This window comes from Corythoichthys intestinalis, chromosome 4 (assembly GCF_030265065.1).
Source record: "Corythoichthys intestinalis isolate RoL2023-P3 chromosome 4, ASM3026506v1, whole genome shotgun sequence".
NCBI lineage: Eukaryota > Metazoa > Chordata > Actinopteri > Syngnathiformes > Syngnathidae > Corythoichthys > Corythoichthys intestinalis.
The window spans coordinates 37,052,072-37,069,519 of record NC_080398.1 but is presented as its reverse complement, the minus strand read 5'-3'; the positions used below and the strand labels follow the sequence as shown (position 1 = coordinate 37,069,519).

At 38.4% G+C, this 17,448-nt stretch overlaps 1 protein-coding gene across 1 annotated transcript in view; it reads left to right on the top strand.

The window, feature by feature from the left end:
* The window catches only part of grik3 (glutamate ionotropic receptor kainate type subunit 3), a 283,742-nt gene extending 268,874 nt beyond the window's left edge, over window positions 1–14,868 (top strand). Inside the window, exons 14-16 of the mRNA XM_057834915.1 lie at window positions 2,706–2,931; window positions 5,744–5,994; window positions 9,697–14,868. Of these exons, the coding sequence (XP_057690898.1) occupies window positions 2,706–2,931; window positions 5,744–5,994; window positions 9,697–10,062 (843 nt within the window). The 3' untranslated portion in view covers window positions 10,063–14,868. The remainder of the gene's footprint in view (window positions 1–2,705; window positions 2,932–5,743; window positions 5,995–9,696) is intronic.
* The last annotated feature ends 2,580 nt before the right edge of the window (window positions 14,869–17,448 follow it).

Sequence of the window (17,448 nt, the reverse complement as noted above, 5' to 3'; positions counted from 1 at the left end):
GGTTTTCAACCCAGTCCTCAAGGCACACTGTGGGTCCTGGTTTTTGTTCCAGCCGATCCAGCAGAGACAGTTGAACCAATGAGGCTTCTGCTAAAACAAGCCACACCTGACTGCAATCAACTGATTGCACTTGTAAAACACCAGATTGGGGAAAAAGTGTTGTCATCTTGTTTGGTAAGAATGAAATCCTGCACCCACAGTGTGCCTTAGTGGAATAGGTTGGGAACCCCTGCTCTAGAGCAGTGATGTTTTGGGGCTGTTGTTGGGCAACACGGACTTTCAACTCCCTCCACAGATTTTCTATGGGGTTGAGATCTGGAGACTGGCTAGGCCACTCCAGGACCTTGAAATGCTTCTTACGAAGCCACTCCTTTGTTGCCCTGGCTGTGTGTTTGGGATCATTGTCATGCTGAAAGACCCAGCCACGTCTCATCTTCAATGCCCTTGCAGATGGAAGGAGATTTTCACTCAAAATCTCTCGATACATGGCCCCATTAATTCTTTCCTTTACACAGATCAGTCGTTCTGGTCCCTTTGCAGAAAAACAGCCCCAAAGCATGATGTTTCCACCCCCATGCTTCACAGTGGATATGGTGCAATTCAGTATTCTTTTTCCTCCAAACACGAGAACCTGTGTTTCTACCAAAAAGTTCTATTTTGGTTTCATCTGACCATAACACATTGTCCCAGTCTTCTTCTGGATCATCCAAATGCTCTCTAGCGAACCGCAGACGGGCCTGAACGTGTACTGGCTTCAGCAGGGGGACACGTCTGGCAGTGCAGGATTTGAGTCCCTGGCGGCGCATTGTGTTACTGATAGTAGCCTTTGTTACTGTGGTCCCAGCTCTCTGTAGGACATTCACTAGGTTCCCCTCGTGTGGTTCTGGGATTTTTGCTCACCGTTCTTGTTATCATTTTGACGCCATGGGGTGAGATCTTGCATGGAGCCCCAGATCGACGGAGATTATCGATGGTCTTGCATGTCTTCCATTTTCTAATAATTGCTCCCACAGTTGATTTTTTTACACCAAGCGTTTTACCTATTGCAGAGTCAGTCTTCCCAGCCTGGTGCAGGTCTACAATTTTGTCTCTGGTGTCCTTCGACAGCTCTTTGGTCTTGGGCATAGTGGAGTTTGGAGTGTGACTGACTGAGGTTGTGGACAGGTGTCTTTTATACTGATAATGAGTTAAAACAAGTGCCATTAATACAGGTAATGAGTGGAGCCTTGTTATACCTCGTTAGAAGAAGTTAGACCTCTTTGACAGACAGAAATCTTGCATGTTTGTAGGTGACCAAGTACTTATTTTCCACTCTAATTTGGAAATAAATTCTTTAAAAATCAAGCAATGTGATTTTCTGTTTTTTTTCCACATTCTGTCTCTCATCGTTGAGGTTTACCCATGTTGACAATTACAGGCCTCTCTAAACTTTTCAAGAAGGAAAACTTGCACGATTGGTGGTTGACTAAATACTCATTTGCCCCAATGTATGAGCAGATCAATAATCCAAGGAAGGGAAAAATGTGACTTTAATTCTAACTGTAAAACTAGTATGACTATTACTCATTGTTTTTTTTCCTGCGTGCTTTTTTTTTCTTTTTTTTTGCCTGCAGGTTTTTTCACTTTGTTTTCATTTTTTAGAGCTTTGGCTTCAATCCTACTGTTGAATAACACATGTGCCAAAGTTAGTGTAGAAGTTCTGTCCAAGTTGGGAAACAAATACCCATTTTATTTGTTTTGGAGGATAGACATCTATTTTTCAAACTTATTCTTCTGAAGTAACTTTCAGTTTTTCCAACACGGAGTCACTGCCATATCTATTTTTTTAAATCATTGTTTACCTGACAGCTGGATTTTACAGTTGATTTTCTGTCCTCCCACCTAAAATCAGGAACTGTTGGTTCCTATAGGTAGCCATGGAATAATCGGCCGTTTAGTGTCCATTGCCAACCACTCTTTCGCGCTTTAAGGGATGATTGCCAAAGTCACATTACTGCAAACCTGCTTTGTCTCTGCCAAGTTTGTCTTTCTTACCTCTTGAACTAACGATTAAAAACTCATTAAACTTTGCGCCTCAGTTGCCACTTGGCATCGTTCGCCGTATCTCCAAGCTGTCACTTTTACGTTCAAATATCAACATTCTGGTTTTAAGCAAACAGTAGCGCTCCGTAAAACGCCCATCTCTCGCAATTCGAAATGGCTCTCAGTCTTTAAGACGGCAATTATCCGGGATTAGACACGGCAGAAATGTGACCCTGGTATAAAACACCATGAAATACTACAGGACTGCAGCCTGGCAGGAATGCGAGACTAATGGAGTGGCTGCTTATTGCTGCTCGAGTAGCACTTATGAGGATAAACGTGCGCGCTGCTTCAGTGAAATGTCCTCTATAATCCTGTGACAAAGCGAAGCGAGAATCGTGTCCGTCGGTGGCTTTAAAGGATAAGGAACGAGATGGTGGTCAGACTCTTAAAAATACACTCGAGACAAAGTTACGCTTTGGGCAAAATGAAAAGTAGACCCAGTGCTGGTGGCCAGGGAACATGAAAACAATCTTCACAGCCTCACAGAAAGGTTGACACTGGAGAATTTTATCCGGGAAAAAAAGCACCTCATCACATAAGAAATGGAGACGAGTATGAATGAGACCGAGGTATCAGGGACTGCTCATTCACTTGGTTGCTGTCATTTCTGCTCCTAACAGAAATCCAAGGTCTCCACTTTTGAGAAGATGTGGGCCTTCATGAGCAGCAAGCCGAGCACGTCGCTGGTCAAGTCCATCGAGGACGGCATTCAGCGGGTGCTCAAATCGGATTATGCCCTCATTATGGAGTCCACCACCATTGATTACATCACCAGGCACAACTGCAACCTGACGCAGGTTGGAGGCCTCATCGACAGCAAGGGCTACGGGATCGGCACTCCCCTCGGTAAGGATGACCAGAGGATGTTGTGGATTTATGATTAAAATTATGTATGTGCGGTTACTAGGTTTAAAGAGCATATGACAGGGGAAAAAAGTCTTAAATAGCATTATCCGATCGATCGGGTCCGATCACGTCATTTTCAAAGTATCGGAATCGGCAAAAAAATATCGGCCATGCCTTTTTTTAATATATATATATATATTTTTTTATTAAATCGTTTTCTAATTGTATTTAACGTTACAGACATAATCTGTTACACTTATCCAGAGTCTTTAGTTTAATATAAAATTTATCTTTTAAGAACTACAAGTCTTTCTATCCATGGATCGCTTTAACAGAATGTTAATAATGTTAATGCCATCTTGTTGATTTATTGTTATAATAAACAAATACAGTACTTATGTACCGTATGTTGAATGTATATATCCGTCTTGTGTCTTATCTTTCCATTCCAACAATAATTTACAGAAAAATATAGCATATTTTATGGATGGTTTGAATTGCGATCAATTACGATTAATTAATGTTTAAGCTATAATTAACTCGACTAAAATTTTTAATCGTTTTACAGCCCTAGTGCACAGAGATATTGGACTGCGCCAGTGATTTCTGTAAGTCTTTAGCAGACACTCTAGGGTTCTTTTTTACCTCTCTAAGTATTCTGCGCTGAACTCATAACGTCATCTTTGGTGGACGGCCACTCCTTGGGAGTGAAGCAACATTGCCAAGCTCTCTGCATTTGTGGACAACTTCTCTGACTGTTGATTGATGAACATCCAGACAGAACAGATTACATTTGATGTTGATTTTATGCAGAAATGTAAGAAATTCCAAAAGGTTAAAATACTTACAAAATACTTGGCACGTAAGCAGCAGACGACGAACACCCCCTTGCGTATTTTTGTTGTTATTCGTATTATTCTGAATTTATAGTCTACCTACAGGTATTTAATATAATTACGACTTCATTATCATGTTTTTTTTTTTCTGAATGGGATTTCTTCGGCGCGCCGCGCAGCCCAGACCAGTAGACCGATTGGCACCGTTCAAGTATCGAAGCGTCCGGAATTTTTGCGCGACGCAGGGAATTTTTCAAACGGCGCTGAAAAATTTTCCGTTGCACCGCAAACGGCAATTTTCCGAGAGAAAAAAAAAAATACATTTTTTTTTTTCAAAATGTATCTAGTCCTACAATTTTTGACCAAATTACATAATTTAGGTATCAAAAATTCCAGGACGGTGAGGGGCATAAAAGGTATACACAGAATTTGGGGGGGAAAAAACGGTTTCCCCGAAATTTGCCAAAAACTTGCCCATTCATTTTTAATGGGGGAATAAAAGAGAAGTTTCAAAATGTATCTAGTCCTTCAATTTTTGACCAAAACACACAATTTGGGCATCAAAAATTCCGGAACGGTGAGGGGCATAAAAGTCACAGAGAAAATGTTTTTTGAAAAAATGTACGGTTTCCCGGACATTTGCCAAAAACTTGCCCATTCATTTTTAATGGGAAACAAAGAAAAGTTTCAAAATGTATGTAGTCCTTCAATTTTTGACCAACTCACACAATTTGGGCATCAAAAATTCCGGGATGGTGAGGGGCATAAAAGTTATATAAATTAATTTGAAAAAAATTTGCGTTCCCCTGGAAATTTGCCAAAAACTTGCCAATCATTTTTAATGGGAAACTAAAAAAAGTTTCTAAATGTATGTAGACCTTCAATTTTTGACCAAATCACACATTTTGGCCATAAAAAAATTCCGGGACGGTGAGGGGCATAAAAGTTATATACAGAATTTGAAAAAAATGTACGGTTCCCCAGAAATTTGCCAAAAACTTGCCCATTCATTTTTAATGGGAAACAAAGAAAAGTTTCAAAATGTATGTAGTCCTTCAATTTTTGACCAACTCACACAATTTGGGCATCAAAAATTCCGGGATGGTGAGGGGCATAAAAGTTATATAAATTAATTTGAAAAAAATTTGCGTTCCCCTGGAAATTTGCCAAAAACTTGCCAATCATTTTTAATGGGAAACTAAAAAAAGTTTCTAAATGTATGTAGACCTTCAATTTTTGACCAAATCACACATTTTGGCCATAAAAAAATTCCGGGACGGTGAGGGGCATAAAAGTTATATACAGAATTTGAAAAAAATGTACGGTTCCCCAGAAATTTGCCAAAAACTTGTTACATTGTTGACTTTGTAAAAATTTGCCAAAAACTTGCCATTCATTTTTAATGGGAAACTAAAAAAAGTTTCTAAATGTATGTAGACCTTCAATTTTTGACCAAATCACACAATTTGGCCATAAAAAAATTCCGGGACGGTGAGGGGCATAAAAGTTATATACAGAATCTGAAAAAAATGTACGGTTCCCCAGAAATTTGCCAAAAACTTGTTACATTGTTGACTTTGTAAAAATTTGCCAAAAACTTGCCATTCATTTTTAATGGGAAACTAAAAAAAGTTTCTAAATGTATGTAGACCTTCAATTTTTGACCAAATCACACAATTTGGCCATAAAAAAATTCCGGGACGGTGAGGGGCATAAAAGTTATATACAGAAATTGAAAAAAATTTACGGTTCCCCAGAAATTTGCCAAAAACTTGTTACATTGTTGACTTTGTAAGTAACAAACTATCGTGTGTCCCAATTCATTCAAGTAATGTTGTCGAAATTAATTTCTATGGAAGTCTTTCATTTTTGAGGATGACAGACAGTTTCTCTGTGTTTCCCGGGCTTATTATCACCAAATCCAGCTGGCGCTCCATGCAAAGAAGTCAAAGCGGCCTTATGTGTGTCGCCTCCAGGTTCGCCGTATAGGGACAAAATTTCCATCGCCATTCTGAACATCATGGAGGACGGTCGTCTTCATATGCTAAAAGAAAAGTGGTGGAGCGGTAACAGCTGCTTGGACGACGAGCGTCGGGAGACGGGTCCCATGGGAATCCAGAACCTGGGCGGCATATTCATCGTGCTGGCATCCGGCCTGGTGCTGTCGGTCTTTGTGGCCATTGCAGAGTTTGTCTACAAACTGAGGAAGACGGCAGAGCGAGAACAGGTGTGTGTCTCCGTGAAGCCCGCCCAAATTGCAAAATATTCCCAGGATGAGTTTTTTAGCACTTTTCCGAAGGGGTTACTAAGCTGTTTTGTTGCGATACGGAAGCACGTATCGCTAAAAGCGGCGTACTCGTTACAGCTTATAGTGCAAACATGGTATAAAAGGATTTGCATGCCCCCGGCTAATCTAATTCCAGCTTGGCCACAATGTTTACTTATTTTAATAGGCATGAATGCAAATTGGAGCAATGAGAATTAATCTATTACTAGATGACCCCTTTCTTGTTGTGAAGCGCTCATTTAGGTTGAAGCTAAGTAAGCTACACGCTCGAATACACACTTGTGGTTACACTTGACACATACTCACACACACGCGCTGCCAAATTAATGCACTTTTTATTCACGTTAGCCACGTGCTACATATTTATGCTACACATGCAAGCATGCTGACACACAAAAACACATCTTGGAAAAGTCTGCTTTTAAAACATCCAGTGAGAGCCTTCAAATGCAGCCAGTTGGGATTTGAAAACCGCTAATTAAAAGGTTTTTTTTCATGTCGAGTCATCAAACCTTACTACAAAGCACAATGGCGAAATTTCAAATATTTTTAAATACCGTATTGGCCCGCATAAAAGACGTTGTTTTTTGCATTGAAATAAGACTGAAAAAGTGGGGGTCGTCTTATATTCAAGGTCTAGACATTATACCCATTCACGACGCTAGATGACGCCAGATATAATTGAAGCGATGTTCTGTCATGATAGATCTCAGCTACTCTCAAGTTTAACCAGTTTGCATTATTTTATTGCAATGTTTTTCCTTAATCAGATTTGTTTCAAGACTACAGTTGCAGTTAGACATCACTTCGATGGTTAATGCAGTTATTGCAATTTTGTTGTTTTATCACAATAGATTGGTTTATTTACATTTCAAAACCCAGAAGCCATTCATTTATGAAAGTGAATGCACTTTAGTTTACAGATTTAAATGTTCAGATATTAAGATCTGAATGAGGCAAAATAACATGCTTTTTCTCTCAAAACTATTGTTATAATCATTTGTTTCAGATTTACTGTAATTCTGTATAAAAATTAATTTGGTGTTCAAGAAGTCTTTTCAAACTTGAGTCTTGAAAAAGAGGGGGGTCGTCTTATATTCGGGCCAATACGGTACACTGTTTGAAATTTGATAGCAATCAGACTAAATTTGGGTCAAGTTTGGTCTTAGAAAGATTCCAGGAAAAGTCCAAACTGACCCTAAATGGCTGCTTTGAACTAAAATGGCTGACTTCCTGTGTCTTTTGAGCTTTTTTTTTTTTTTTTTTTGAATAATGGTATTTTTTTTCTGAGCACGAAGTTATCGATATTAACTGTTGTAAGAATGTTGCTATATATAAACACACACATATATATATATACACACACGGTGGTATACACAGAGTATACCGTAATTTCCCAAATATAAGGTGCACCCGTGTATAATGCGCACCCCAAATTTACTTGTAAAATCTAGGGAAAATTATTGTACCCGTTTATAACGCGCACCCTAATTTTAGCACCAATAAATAGAAGAATACAAGAAAACTGAGCTCGTGTACAGATACAGAAATGTCATTTTACTGACTGGTGAAACACAGCACAACCATAGCACATTGGTAGTTCAAAACATTACCATTAACTGACAATATTTACAGTAATAATATGATTTGACAACTTCTCCAACTTACCAGAATCTAGGAGAAAACAAAACAGATGTGACTATTCTTTTAAAGGCTGCTGTATAACTTGCTCATTTCATAATGATGAATAAATGTTTCTTCCATGGATTGATACGGTAAAATGAAAGTGAGAACATAAGTCGGAAATCCGTGAGAGCTCATCGCTGTCAACACGACAGTAAAAATAAGAACTTTTGTTATTTGGGTTTGAGTTTCCGGACACACGCAGGAAGTGTGTTGTGACGTTTGTTACGGTCCGAGTTGCAGAGCTTCAATAAATGTTGACTCAAATGACTTCAAGAAACTAAATTCTGTGGTTTATGAAGAGTGAAAAAAGCAGAATTTAACACAGATGAAATAATTCGGCCGATTAGAGTGAAGTATTACCGAAACAAAATGGTGACGTCATGTACCGTAATGGTCGGCAACGGGTCGCAGCATACGTTTCTTCAACACAACGTGGCCGTGTCAATTAAAAAAAAAATGGTTTATACATATATATATATGTAATATATGTATATTTCTGTCTACATACCTTTACCCGTTTATAATGCGCACCATGATTTTACAAGTTGATTTTGGGGAAAAAAAAAGTGTGCGTTATATTCGGGAAATTACGGTATACATATATATATATAATTCCCACGAGAGAAAAACAATTACATAAATGAAGCATTATTCGTCCAAAGAGCATGAGCGCCCTCTAGTGGAGGAAACAGTTCCTAGTTAACAGTGAATAGCTCCTTTATAATTACTATTTTGAAATTAAAATGATCATATCTCTGGTTATGCATTAACTAATGCATTAACTAATGTTAATTAATATATTACTAAATGTTAAATAAGGGATTATGTGAATTATTGTAATGTTACTTAAACATTAGCTATTGTCTTAAAATGCATTAACTTAATGCATTAACTCATATTAATTAATGTATCTATAAATGTTAAATAAGGGATTAAATGAATTATTGTCATGTTACTTAAACATTAGGTATTGTCTAAAAATGCATTAACTAATGTTAATTAAGGGACCCTTATTGTAAAGTGTTACCAAAAAAATGACTACGTTATTCTAGGATGACCATATTTAGTTTTAAAAAAAAAAGAGGACACAAATAACAGACATAAATAATCCCCATTTACTCTTAAAAATCAAAGTTACGTATATGTATTGGTAGAACACATGTCGGTCACATGTAAGCAATATTGAAATGTTGCTCATTTGGCGCACGGAAAGAAAAACGAGCATTCTAGGGCTTATCTGTTTTTTTTTTCATTTTATTTTCTATGATGCTGACGTAATTGCTGCATAAATTCCGATTTGGGAGCCTTCAGGATTTAAAACCAAATACGAAATTGACATAGATCAGATCCGAAATGGTCCACTTCTATGCGGCTTGTCCCTTTCAGACCGTCAAGTTAGTGCCTCACTAAAGCTAGAAAAACTTTGTGCATTAAGACCTGTGGTATGAACCTAGCTTTTCCGACTCCGAATTGGACCATTTCAGATCCGCTCTAGCCATAAATGGCAGACTTCCTATCTGTTTTCCGGTACTGGTCCTTAAGACATTTATGGGTCTTATCATGAGAGAGACACCAACCAAATTCTATGTTGCTAAGTCAAAAAGGTACTAACCTTGTGGAGCTGATTTAAGATAGCATGTTTATAACAAGTGCAGCCGAACCAAAACGCTTTACAAAACAGCAATCAGCTGATAAAATGTCTAACTGCAACTCTCCATCTGTTTCTTCTTTCTCATTTTGCTAAGAAAAACAAACCTTTGTTGAATTTTTTAAAAAGTTGCACCTAGCAGCCACATGCACCAACACAAATGTGACATTTGAATGCATTTTGTGGACACTCCGTGCTGTCAGAACAAATTAAAGCTAAGGCCTTTACCCGCCCGCCCCTTCCCCATCCTCGCCATCTTCATCTGGCTCGCCTTCCCCCTCGCGCTCCTCCTCCCTTTTTGCCCAGAGGTCTTTGTGCAGTGCCATGGTGGACGAGATCAGACTGTCGTTCACCTGCGAGAGGCGTGTGAAACACAAGCCGCCGCCGCCGGCCGCTGTGAAGACGGACGCGGTGATCAACATGCACGCCTACAACGACCGCCGTCTCCCCGGAAAGGACAACCTGAGCTGCAGCGCTGGGATGACCCCCGTCTTTCCGTGAGCTTGCGCTCCCCGCAGGGCAAAAGCCTCCTGAGCAACGTGTCAGGGGCTCTGCCCGAGACTAGAGACAACGGCATCGACGGGATCCTACGGTTCTCTATGAACCACAGCGACACGGGGACGCTGACTAAACACGGACAACTCAAAATGGCGGCGTCGGCCACGCAGGTATGACAACACGGACCCGAAGAAAGTGTGAGATGTTCTTACAAATCAGTTCCTCGGAGAAGAAGTCATCGGGCCGACGTTTAAGTGCGCAACACAAAAACGACGCTCTACAAATCAGCTGACAGACTGGATCGAGAAAAAAAAAGAAGGCAATAAATACCAGGCATACTATCAATTTCGGTTGTTACGTTACCTCAGACTGCGTTGAGTAACGAACCTCATGACGGAAAGACGGTTCTTCCTTTACCCGCAGTTGAAACATCTATTTTGAGGTTGTGTAACTACACGACAAAGTCAGACGCAAGAATCTAAATCACCGATGCGAGGTAAAGCCGCATTCGTCTCCGTGTTGTTACGGGATTTCCATGTATTTAAACCCAAGTAGGCCTCACGCGAGCATGACTTTTTACAAGAGTGGACTGTTCATCTGTTTAAAGAAAAAAAAATCTTGCCAAAGATGTGACCCTTCAACAGAAAACCGGTGTTCGATGTGATTCTGCAGTTTATGACGAGAAACAGATCGATCAGAAAATCAAGCATAGATCTGAAATGGTCGGATTTACATTGCAGGTTCAAGTGCCAGGTCTCAGTTTTAATCCCTGTCCTTGAATATTTGCAAATAATTGAAACTCATTGTAAAATGAATACAAATAATAAGAGCCACTTTAATCGTGCAGTGTAAATCCAGTTTAAATTGTTATTTTTTTAGCTAAACTATCTGGTCAATCCGTCACATAAAACTGAAAACTAGACTATCAGTAAAAGAAGAGGCATTCTCCATTAAACTACGAGCGACTGGTGGGCATAACAATCAGTTCAGATTTTTTTAACGCAAAAGGCAAAATGGCGCGTATGGCTCGGTGATCTTCAACAGATGCGCGACTGGTTCACTCAAGAAGAATCGACGACTGGGGGTCCTCAGTTTAACAGTTGTGTAACTATTTCCGCGAAATTACCCAAATTTGTACGATACGCGCCATAGAATTAATTACAATAAATATTTGTATGAAAAAATACGAACCAAGAACGCGCGACCAAATGCATTTAAGCTAACGTTTCACGCTCCATGCAATTTATCATCTAGAAATTCTGCAATTAAATGTTTTTCAACTGAAAAAAAATTGAGTGATAACAATTTTAGTGTCCTTAACAAGAACAGCAAGAACAAAGTGGGAAAAATTTTGAGCACGCCCTGGACATTCTAATGAGAACACTATAATTATTAGAGTTGTCCGATATTGTCAAACTCCAAAAATCCGATACCGATATATGCGTTCATGTTCTTACTCTAGATAACTTTTCAACCTTTATAAAATATTTTCATAACATTTGTGATGATATATTGAGGAACAACTAGTTGAATGACACCTCTTTTATATCATGAGAGGGTCTGTATCGCTTTCACCGGTACTAATAAACATTGAGGAGGGCGGCAGGAACCCTGCCACACAAAAAAACTACAAATGTGGTGACTGCTTTACGGCATACGTCATTTCCCCCTTTCCCCATTCATTATAAAGACAGAAGTCGATGTTAACGCTTTGGCGTGAATTCTGCAAAGATGGCAGAGCAACAGACAAAAAGTTTTATCTGAGGAAGAAAAAGGGAGGCTACCAGGAAATACATAATAAACATTGCTCTGCTTTCACTAGCTGGCATAACGCTCCCTTCACCCCCAACCGAACTCGTCAGCGCTGACGAGTTCAAGTGAAATGGCTAAGCTACATGGTTGCTAACCGTCATGTGCTATTGTTTAGCCACAACTGAATTCATTAGCTTATTACTTTTCATCCTTCACACAGACGCTGTAAACAAAAATGATTTTTAATCCATCCAACACTATGCGAGTGTGCACTTGGTCCTCATGGTAAAAGGCAAAACACTACCGCTTTTGTCATCACTAATATTGACCAAAACTGAAAAGTTACCAAGTGTTGTTTTAACATATTCATTATTTTTCAATCAGTTATTGTTCATTTAATTGTTGCACTATGAATGCAAATGCTCTGCTTACATACAGTGGTATGAAAAAGTATCTAAACCTTGTCTCACATTTCTGCATAAAATCACCATCAAATGTGATCTGATCTTTGTCAAAGTCACACATATGAAAAAACAGTCTGCTTTAACTAAAACCACCCAAACATTAATTGGTTTTCATATTTTGATATTAAAAATATTTAATATTTTAATATTTTATTATGTATAAAGCTGGGAAAGGATATAAAACCATCTCTAAAAGTCTGGATGTTCATCAATCGCCAGTCAGAGAAGTTGTCTACAAATAGAGAGAGTTTGACACTGTTGCTTCTCTCCCAAGGAGTGGCCGTCCACCAAAGATGATGCCTAGAGTTCAGCGCAGAATACTCAGGTAGAAAAGAACCCGAGAGTGTCTGCTAAAGACTTACAGAAATCACTGGCAGAGTCCAATATCTGTGCACACATCAACTATATGTAAAACTATGGCCAAGAACGGTGTTCATGGGTGGACTCCAGGGAGGAAGCCACTGCTGTCTAAAAAAACATTGTTGCTCGTTCAATGTTCGCAATAAGGCACTTGGACACTCCACAGTATGGACACTATGCTGTCATTTTAATCTGTTTAAGGGGGACATGTGCGTTAAATGCGTCAAATATTTTAACGTGACTAATTTAAAAAATTAATTACCGCCCGTTAACGCGATAATTTTGACAACCCTAATCAGATCACATTTGATGGTGATTATATGCAGAATTGTGAGAAATTCAGGTTCAGATACTTTTTCCTACCTGTGTAACAAATCCCCAGCATCTTAGTTTGGCAACACCTAATGCTTTGCTAAGCTGTGATCAGCCCTTGTACAAAGGCAGAATGCTTCTTTGTTCACTTGGAAGGCAACATGCATATTAGCTCATAACTGATAATGAAAAACCGATGTCGATATCATCCGATATCATTTTAAAATGCTTTTATCATGCAAACGGACAACTCTAATAATTATAATAGGATACTATAGTTCATAACAACTTCGTAAACAGAGCCCCACCCCTCGTACGTCGTTTGTTATCAAAGTTCAACATCCCGATCTTCACATCCTATTCAACCTCACGCCTGTTCAAGTGGACCTATCGGCCGGGAGTTCAGCAAGTGTCGCCAGAGCGTGGGTGAACCTCTGTGAGGTTTGCAAAATACAACAATATGTATAAAGAAGGGAAAAAAAACAGTTAAAAAAAAATCTATCTTGAGTGTGTAAAATTTAGCATTGGTCAAGTTAGCGACCCGTTGTAAAATTGTTTATCCAACCCCTTCTGCAAAGTAGAGTGTGTAGATAAGATGAGCAGGAGACAAATGTATTTTGCTAAAATTTATACGTGTTATAAAGGAACTCACAGTCAAAATGTCATAGATGCTATTTATTTCAATAGAGAGCTCACTTTAACCCACTTCCTCACTTTGTCCCCCATCTACCGAGCCCCCGATCGTATTTATTATTTAACGGAAATGCATTATATTACGGTTATATTATGGTTTGAAGTCAGTCAGGTGGGAAAATAATCTATGTAAATGTTTTTTATGGTTGGTATATTTATACACGCTAACACGTGGGATGAAAACATGCATCGTCTTTGTGAGAGTACAGCTTAACTGATGTATTCCCCTTAGCAAGACAATAACGTCTGATATACACGTGTGGCTAAAAGTATTGCAACCCGTCAGGTAATGAAAGAAAACCTATAGTAGAGTAGTTACAAAAATAATTTAAAAGACTAAGATTAGGGGGGAAAAAAATGGACCAGATGATATCCCATGTTACACGTTTCGAAGGAGGGACCGTGTACATTTGTGCATAGACTTCACTATCAGTTGACTGGACATGGGGCTCGGGGCCGATCCGTAGGGGGCCTATTTTCAAAAACTTAAAATTCTAATATTTTCAAATCTAAAGCCGCTAGCAACCGAAAACCAAAACAGACACCTCCCTTTGGCATATATGAGTCTCCATGAGCAGCGACTTAAGAAAAAGTCGTTCCCTAATAAAATCTTGATTATTTTTTCTACAAGTAAAACAAAAATTAAAATGGCTATAAAATGCTCAAATTTTACGCCAGACACACTAAAAAAATCACCAAATGCAGAGATAATCACCTACATTTTCAGGTTCAATAGCAATATTTAACATATATGTTTTTGCCCAAAATAGAAAACTTAATTTTGTGCATTTTCAACAGCTAATAAATCACTCAATTTTCACATTGGAAACTTAAATCATGCAGAATCATCTTAATTTTACTCAACAATAGCAGAATTAGCATTTTTCTATATACGATCACATAACTTATTTAGGTTGAATTCCGCTAGAGATACAAAATCCAACATGGCGGCCGTCACAAAACAAAGAGCTTTTAAAGTACTAAATTCTTGCAAATAAATGCTTAAATAGAAATAGAAATTTCTATAAATATGAATGTAAAACAGTCTAGATTCTTGGCTAAAAGCAAAAAACGGGCAGCTATCATTCATTTTACATAGATATTTTAAAGCAAAGTCAAGGTATTGTTTAATCCAACATGGCGGCCGTCACAAAACAAAGAGCTTTTTATGTTTAAAATTCTTGCAAATAAATGCTTAAATCACGGAATTTCTATAGATATGGACGTAAAAAAATATAGATTCTTACTTTAAAGCAAAAAACGGGCAGTTATCATTCATTTTACGTAAATATTTCAAGCCAATGTTGCGGTATTGTTTAATCCAACATGGCGGCCTTCATGGAACATAGAGCTTTTAAAGTTGAAAATTCTTGCAAATAAATGCTTAGATCCCGGACTTTCTATATACAGTGCCTTGCAAAAGTATTCGGCCCCCTTGAACCTTGCAACCTTTCGCCACATTTCAGGCTTCAAACATAAAGATATAAAATTTTAATTTTTTGTCAAGAATCAACAACAAGTGGGACACAATCGTGAAGTGGAACAAAATTTATTGGATAATTTAAACTTTTTTAACAAATAAAAAACTGAAAAGTGGGGCGTGCAATATTATTCGGCCGCCTTGCGTTAATACTTTGTAGCGCCACCTTTTGCTCCAACTACAGCTGCAAGTCGCTTGGGGTATGTTTCTATCAGTTTTGCACATCGAGAGACTGACATTCTTGCCCATTCTTCCTTGCAAAACAGCTCGACCTCAGTGAGGTTGGATGGAGAGTGTTTGTGAACAGCAGTCTTCAGCTCTTTCCACAGATTCTCGATTGGATTCAGGTCTGGACTTTGACTTGGCCATTCTAACACCTGGATACGTTTATTTTTGAACCATTCCATTGTAGATTTGGCTTTATGTTTTGGATCATTGTCCTGTTGGAAGATAAATCTCCGTCCCAGTCTCAGGTCTTGTGCAGATACCAACAGGTTTTCTTCCAGAATGTTCCTGTATTTGGCTGCATCCATCTTCCCGTCAATTTTAACCATCTTCCCTGTCCCTGCTGAAGAAAAGCGGCCCAAACCATGATGCTGCCACCACCATGTTTGACAGTGGGGATGGTGTGTTCAGGGTGATGAGCTGTGTTGCTTTTACGCCAAAAATATCGTTTTGCATTGTGGCCAAAAAGTTCAATTTTGGTTTCATCTGACCAGAGCACCTTCTTCCACATGTTTGGTGTGTCACCCAGGTGGCTTGTGGCAAACTTTAAACGAGACTTTTTATGGATATCTTTGAGAAATAGCTTTCTTCTTGCCACTCTTCCATAAAGGCCAGATTTGTGCAGTGTACGACTGATTGTTGTCCTATGGACAGACTCTCCCACCTCAGCTGCAGATCTCTGCAGTTCATCCAGAGTGCTCATGGGCCTCTTGGCTGCATCTCTGATCAGTTTTCTCCTTGTTTGAGAAGAAAGTTTGGAAGGACGGCCGGGTCTTGGTAGATTTGCAGTGGTCTGATGCTCCTTCCATTTCAATATGATGGCTTGCACAGTGCTCCTTGAGATGTTTAAAGCTTGGGAAATCTTTTTGTATTGAAATCCGGCTTTAAACTTCTCCACAACAGTATCTCAGACCTGCCTGGTGTGTTCCTTGGTTTTCATAATGCTCTCTGCACTTTAAACAGAACCCTGAGACTATCACAGAGCAGGTGCATTTATACGGAGACTTGATTACACACAGGTGGATTCTATTTGTCATCATCGGTCATTTAGGACAACATTGGATCATTCAGAGATCCTCACTGAACTTCTGGAGCGAGTTTGCTGCACTGAAAGTAAAGGGGCCGAATAATATTGCACGCCCCACTTTTCAGTTTTTTATTTGTTAAAAAAGTTTAAATTATCCAATAAATGTTCTCCCACTTCACGATTGTGTCCCACTTGTTGTTGAGTCTTGACAAAAAAATTAAATTTCATATCTTTATGTTTGAAGCCTGAAATGTGGCGAAAGGTTGCAAGATTCAAGGGGGCCGAATACTTTTGCAAGGCACTGTATATATATACATATATATATATATATATATATATATATATATATATATATATATATATATATATATATATATAAATATACGTAAAACAGTCTAGATCATTAGTTAAAAGCAAAAAACGGGCAGTTATCATTCATTTTACGTCGATATTTTAAAGCAAAGTTACGGCATTGTTTGATCCAACATGGCGGCCGTCATGGAACATAGAGCTTTTTAAGTTGAAAATTCTTGCAAATAAATGCTTAAATCCAGGAATCTATTGATATGAACGTAAAAAATATAGATTCTGAGTTAAAAGCAAAAAACGGGCAGTTATCATTCATTTTACGTAGATATTTCAAAGCAAATTTATGGCATTGTTTAATCCAATATGGCGGCCGTCACGGAACAAAGAGCTTTTTAAGTTGAAAATTCTTGCAAATAAATGCTTAAATTGCGTAATTTCTGTAGATATGAATGTAAAATAGTCTAGACTCTTGGTTAAAAGCAATAAAAAAACAAAAACAAATGGGCAGTTATCATTTATTTTACGTAGATATTTCAAAGCAAAGTTACGGTATTGTTTCCTCCAATATGGCAGCCGTCATGGAACAAAGAGGTTTTTAGGTTAAAATTCTTGCAAATAAATGCTTAAATTGCGGAATTTCTTTAGATATGAACGTAAAAAAAGTCTAGATTCTTGGTTAAAAGCAAAAAACGGGCAGCTATTATTCATTTTACGTAGATATTTCAAAGCAAAGTTACGCTATTGTTTAACCCAACATGGCGGCCGCCACGGAACAAAGAGGTCTTTAAGTTGAAAATTCTTACAAATAAATGTTAAAATCGCATAATTTCTGTAGATACGAACGTAAAACAGTCTAGACTCTTGGTTAAAAGCAAAAAACCGGGCAGTTATCATTCATTTTACGTCAATATTTCAAGCTAAAGCTCGGCTAATTTTTTCC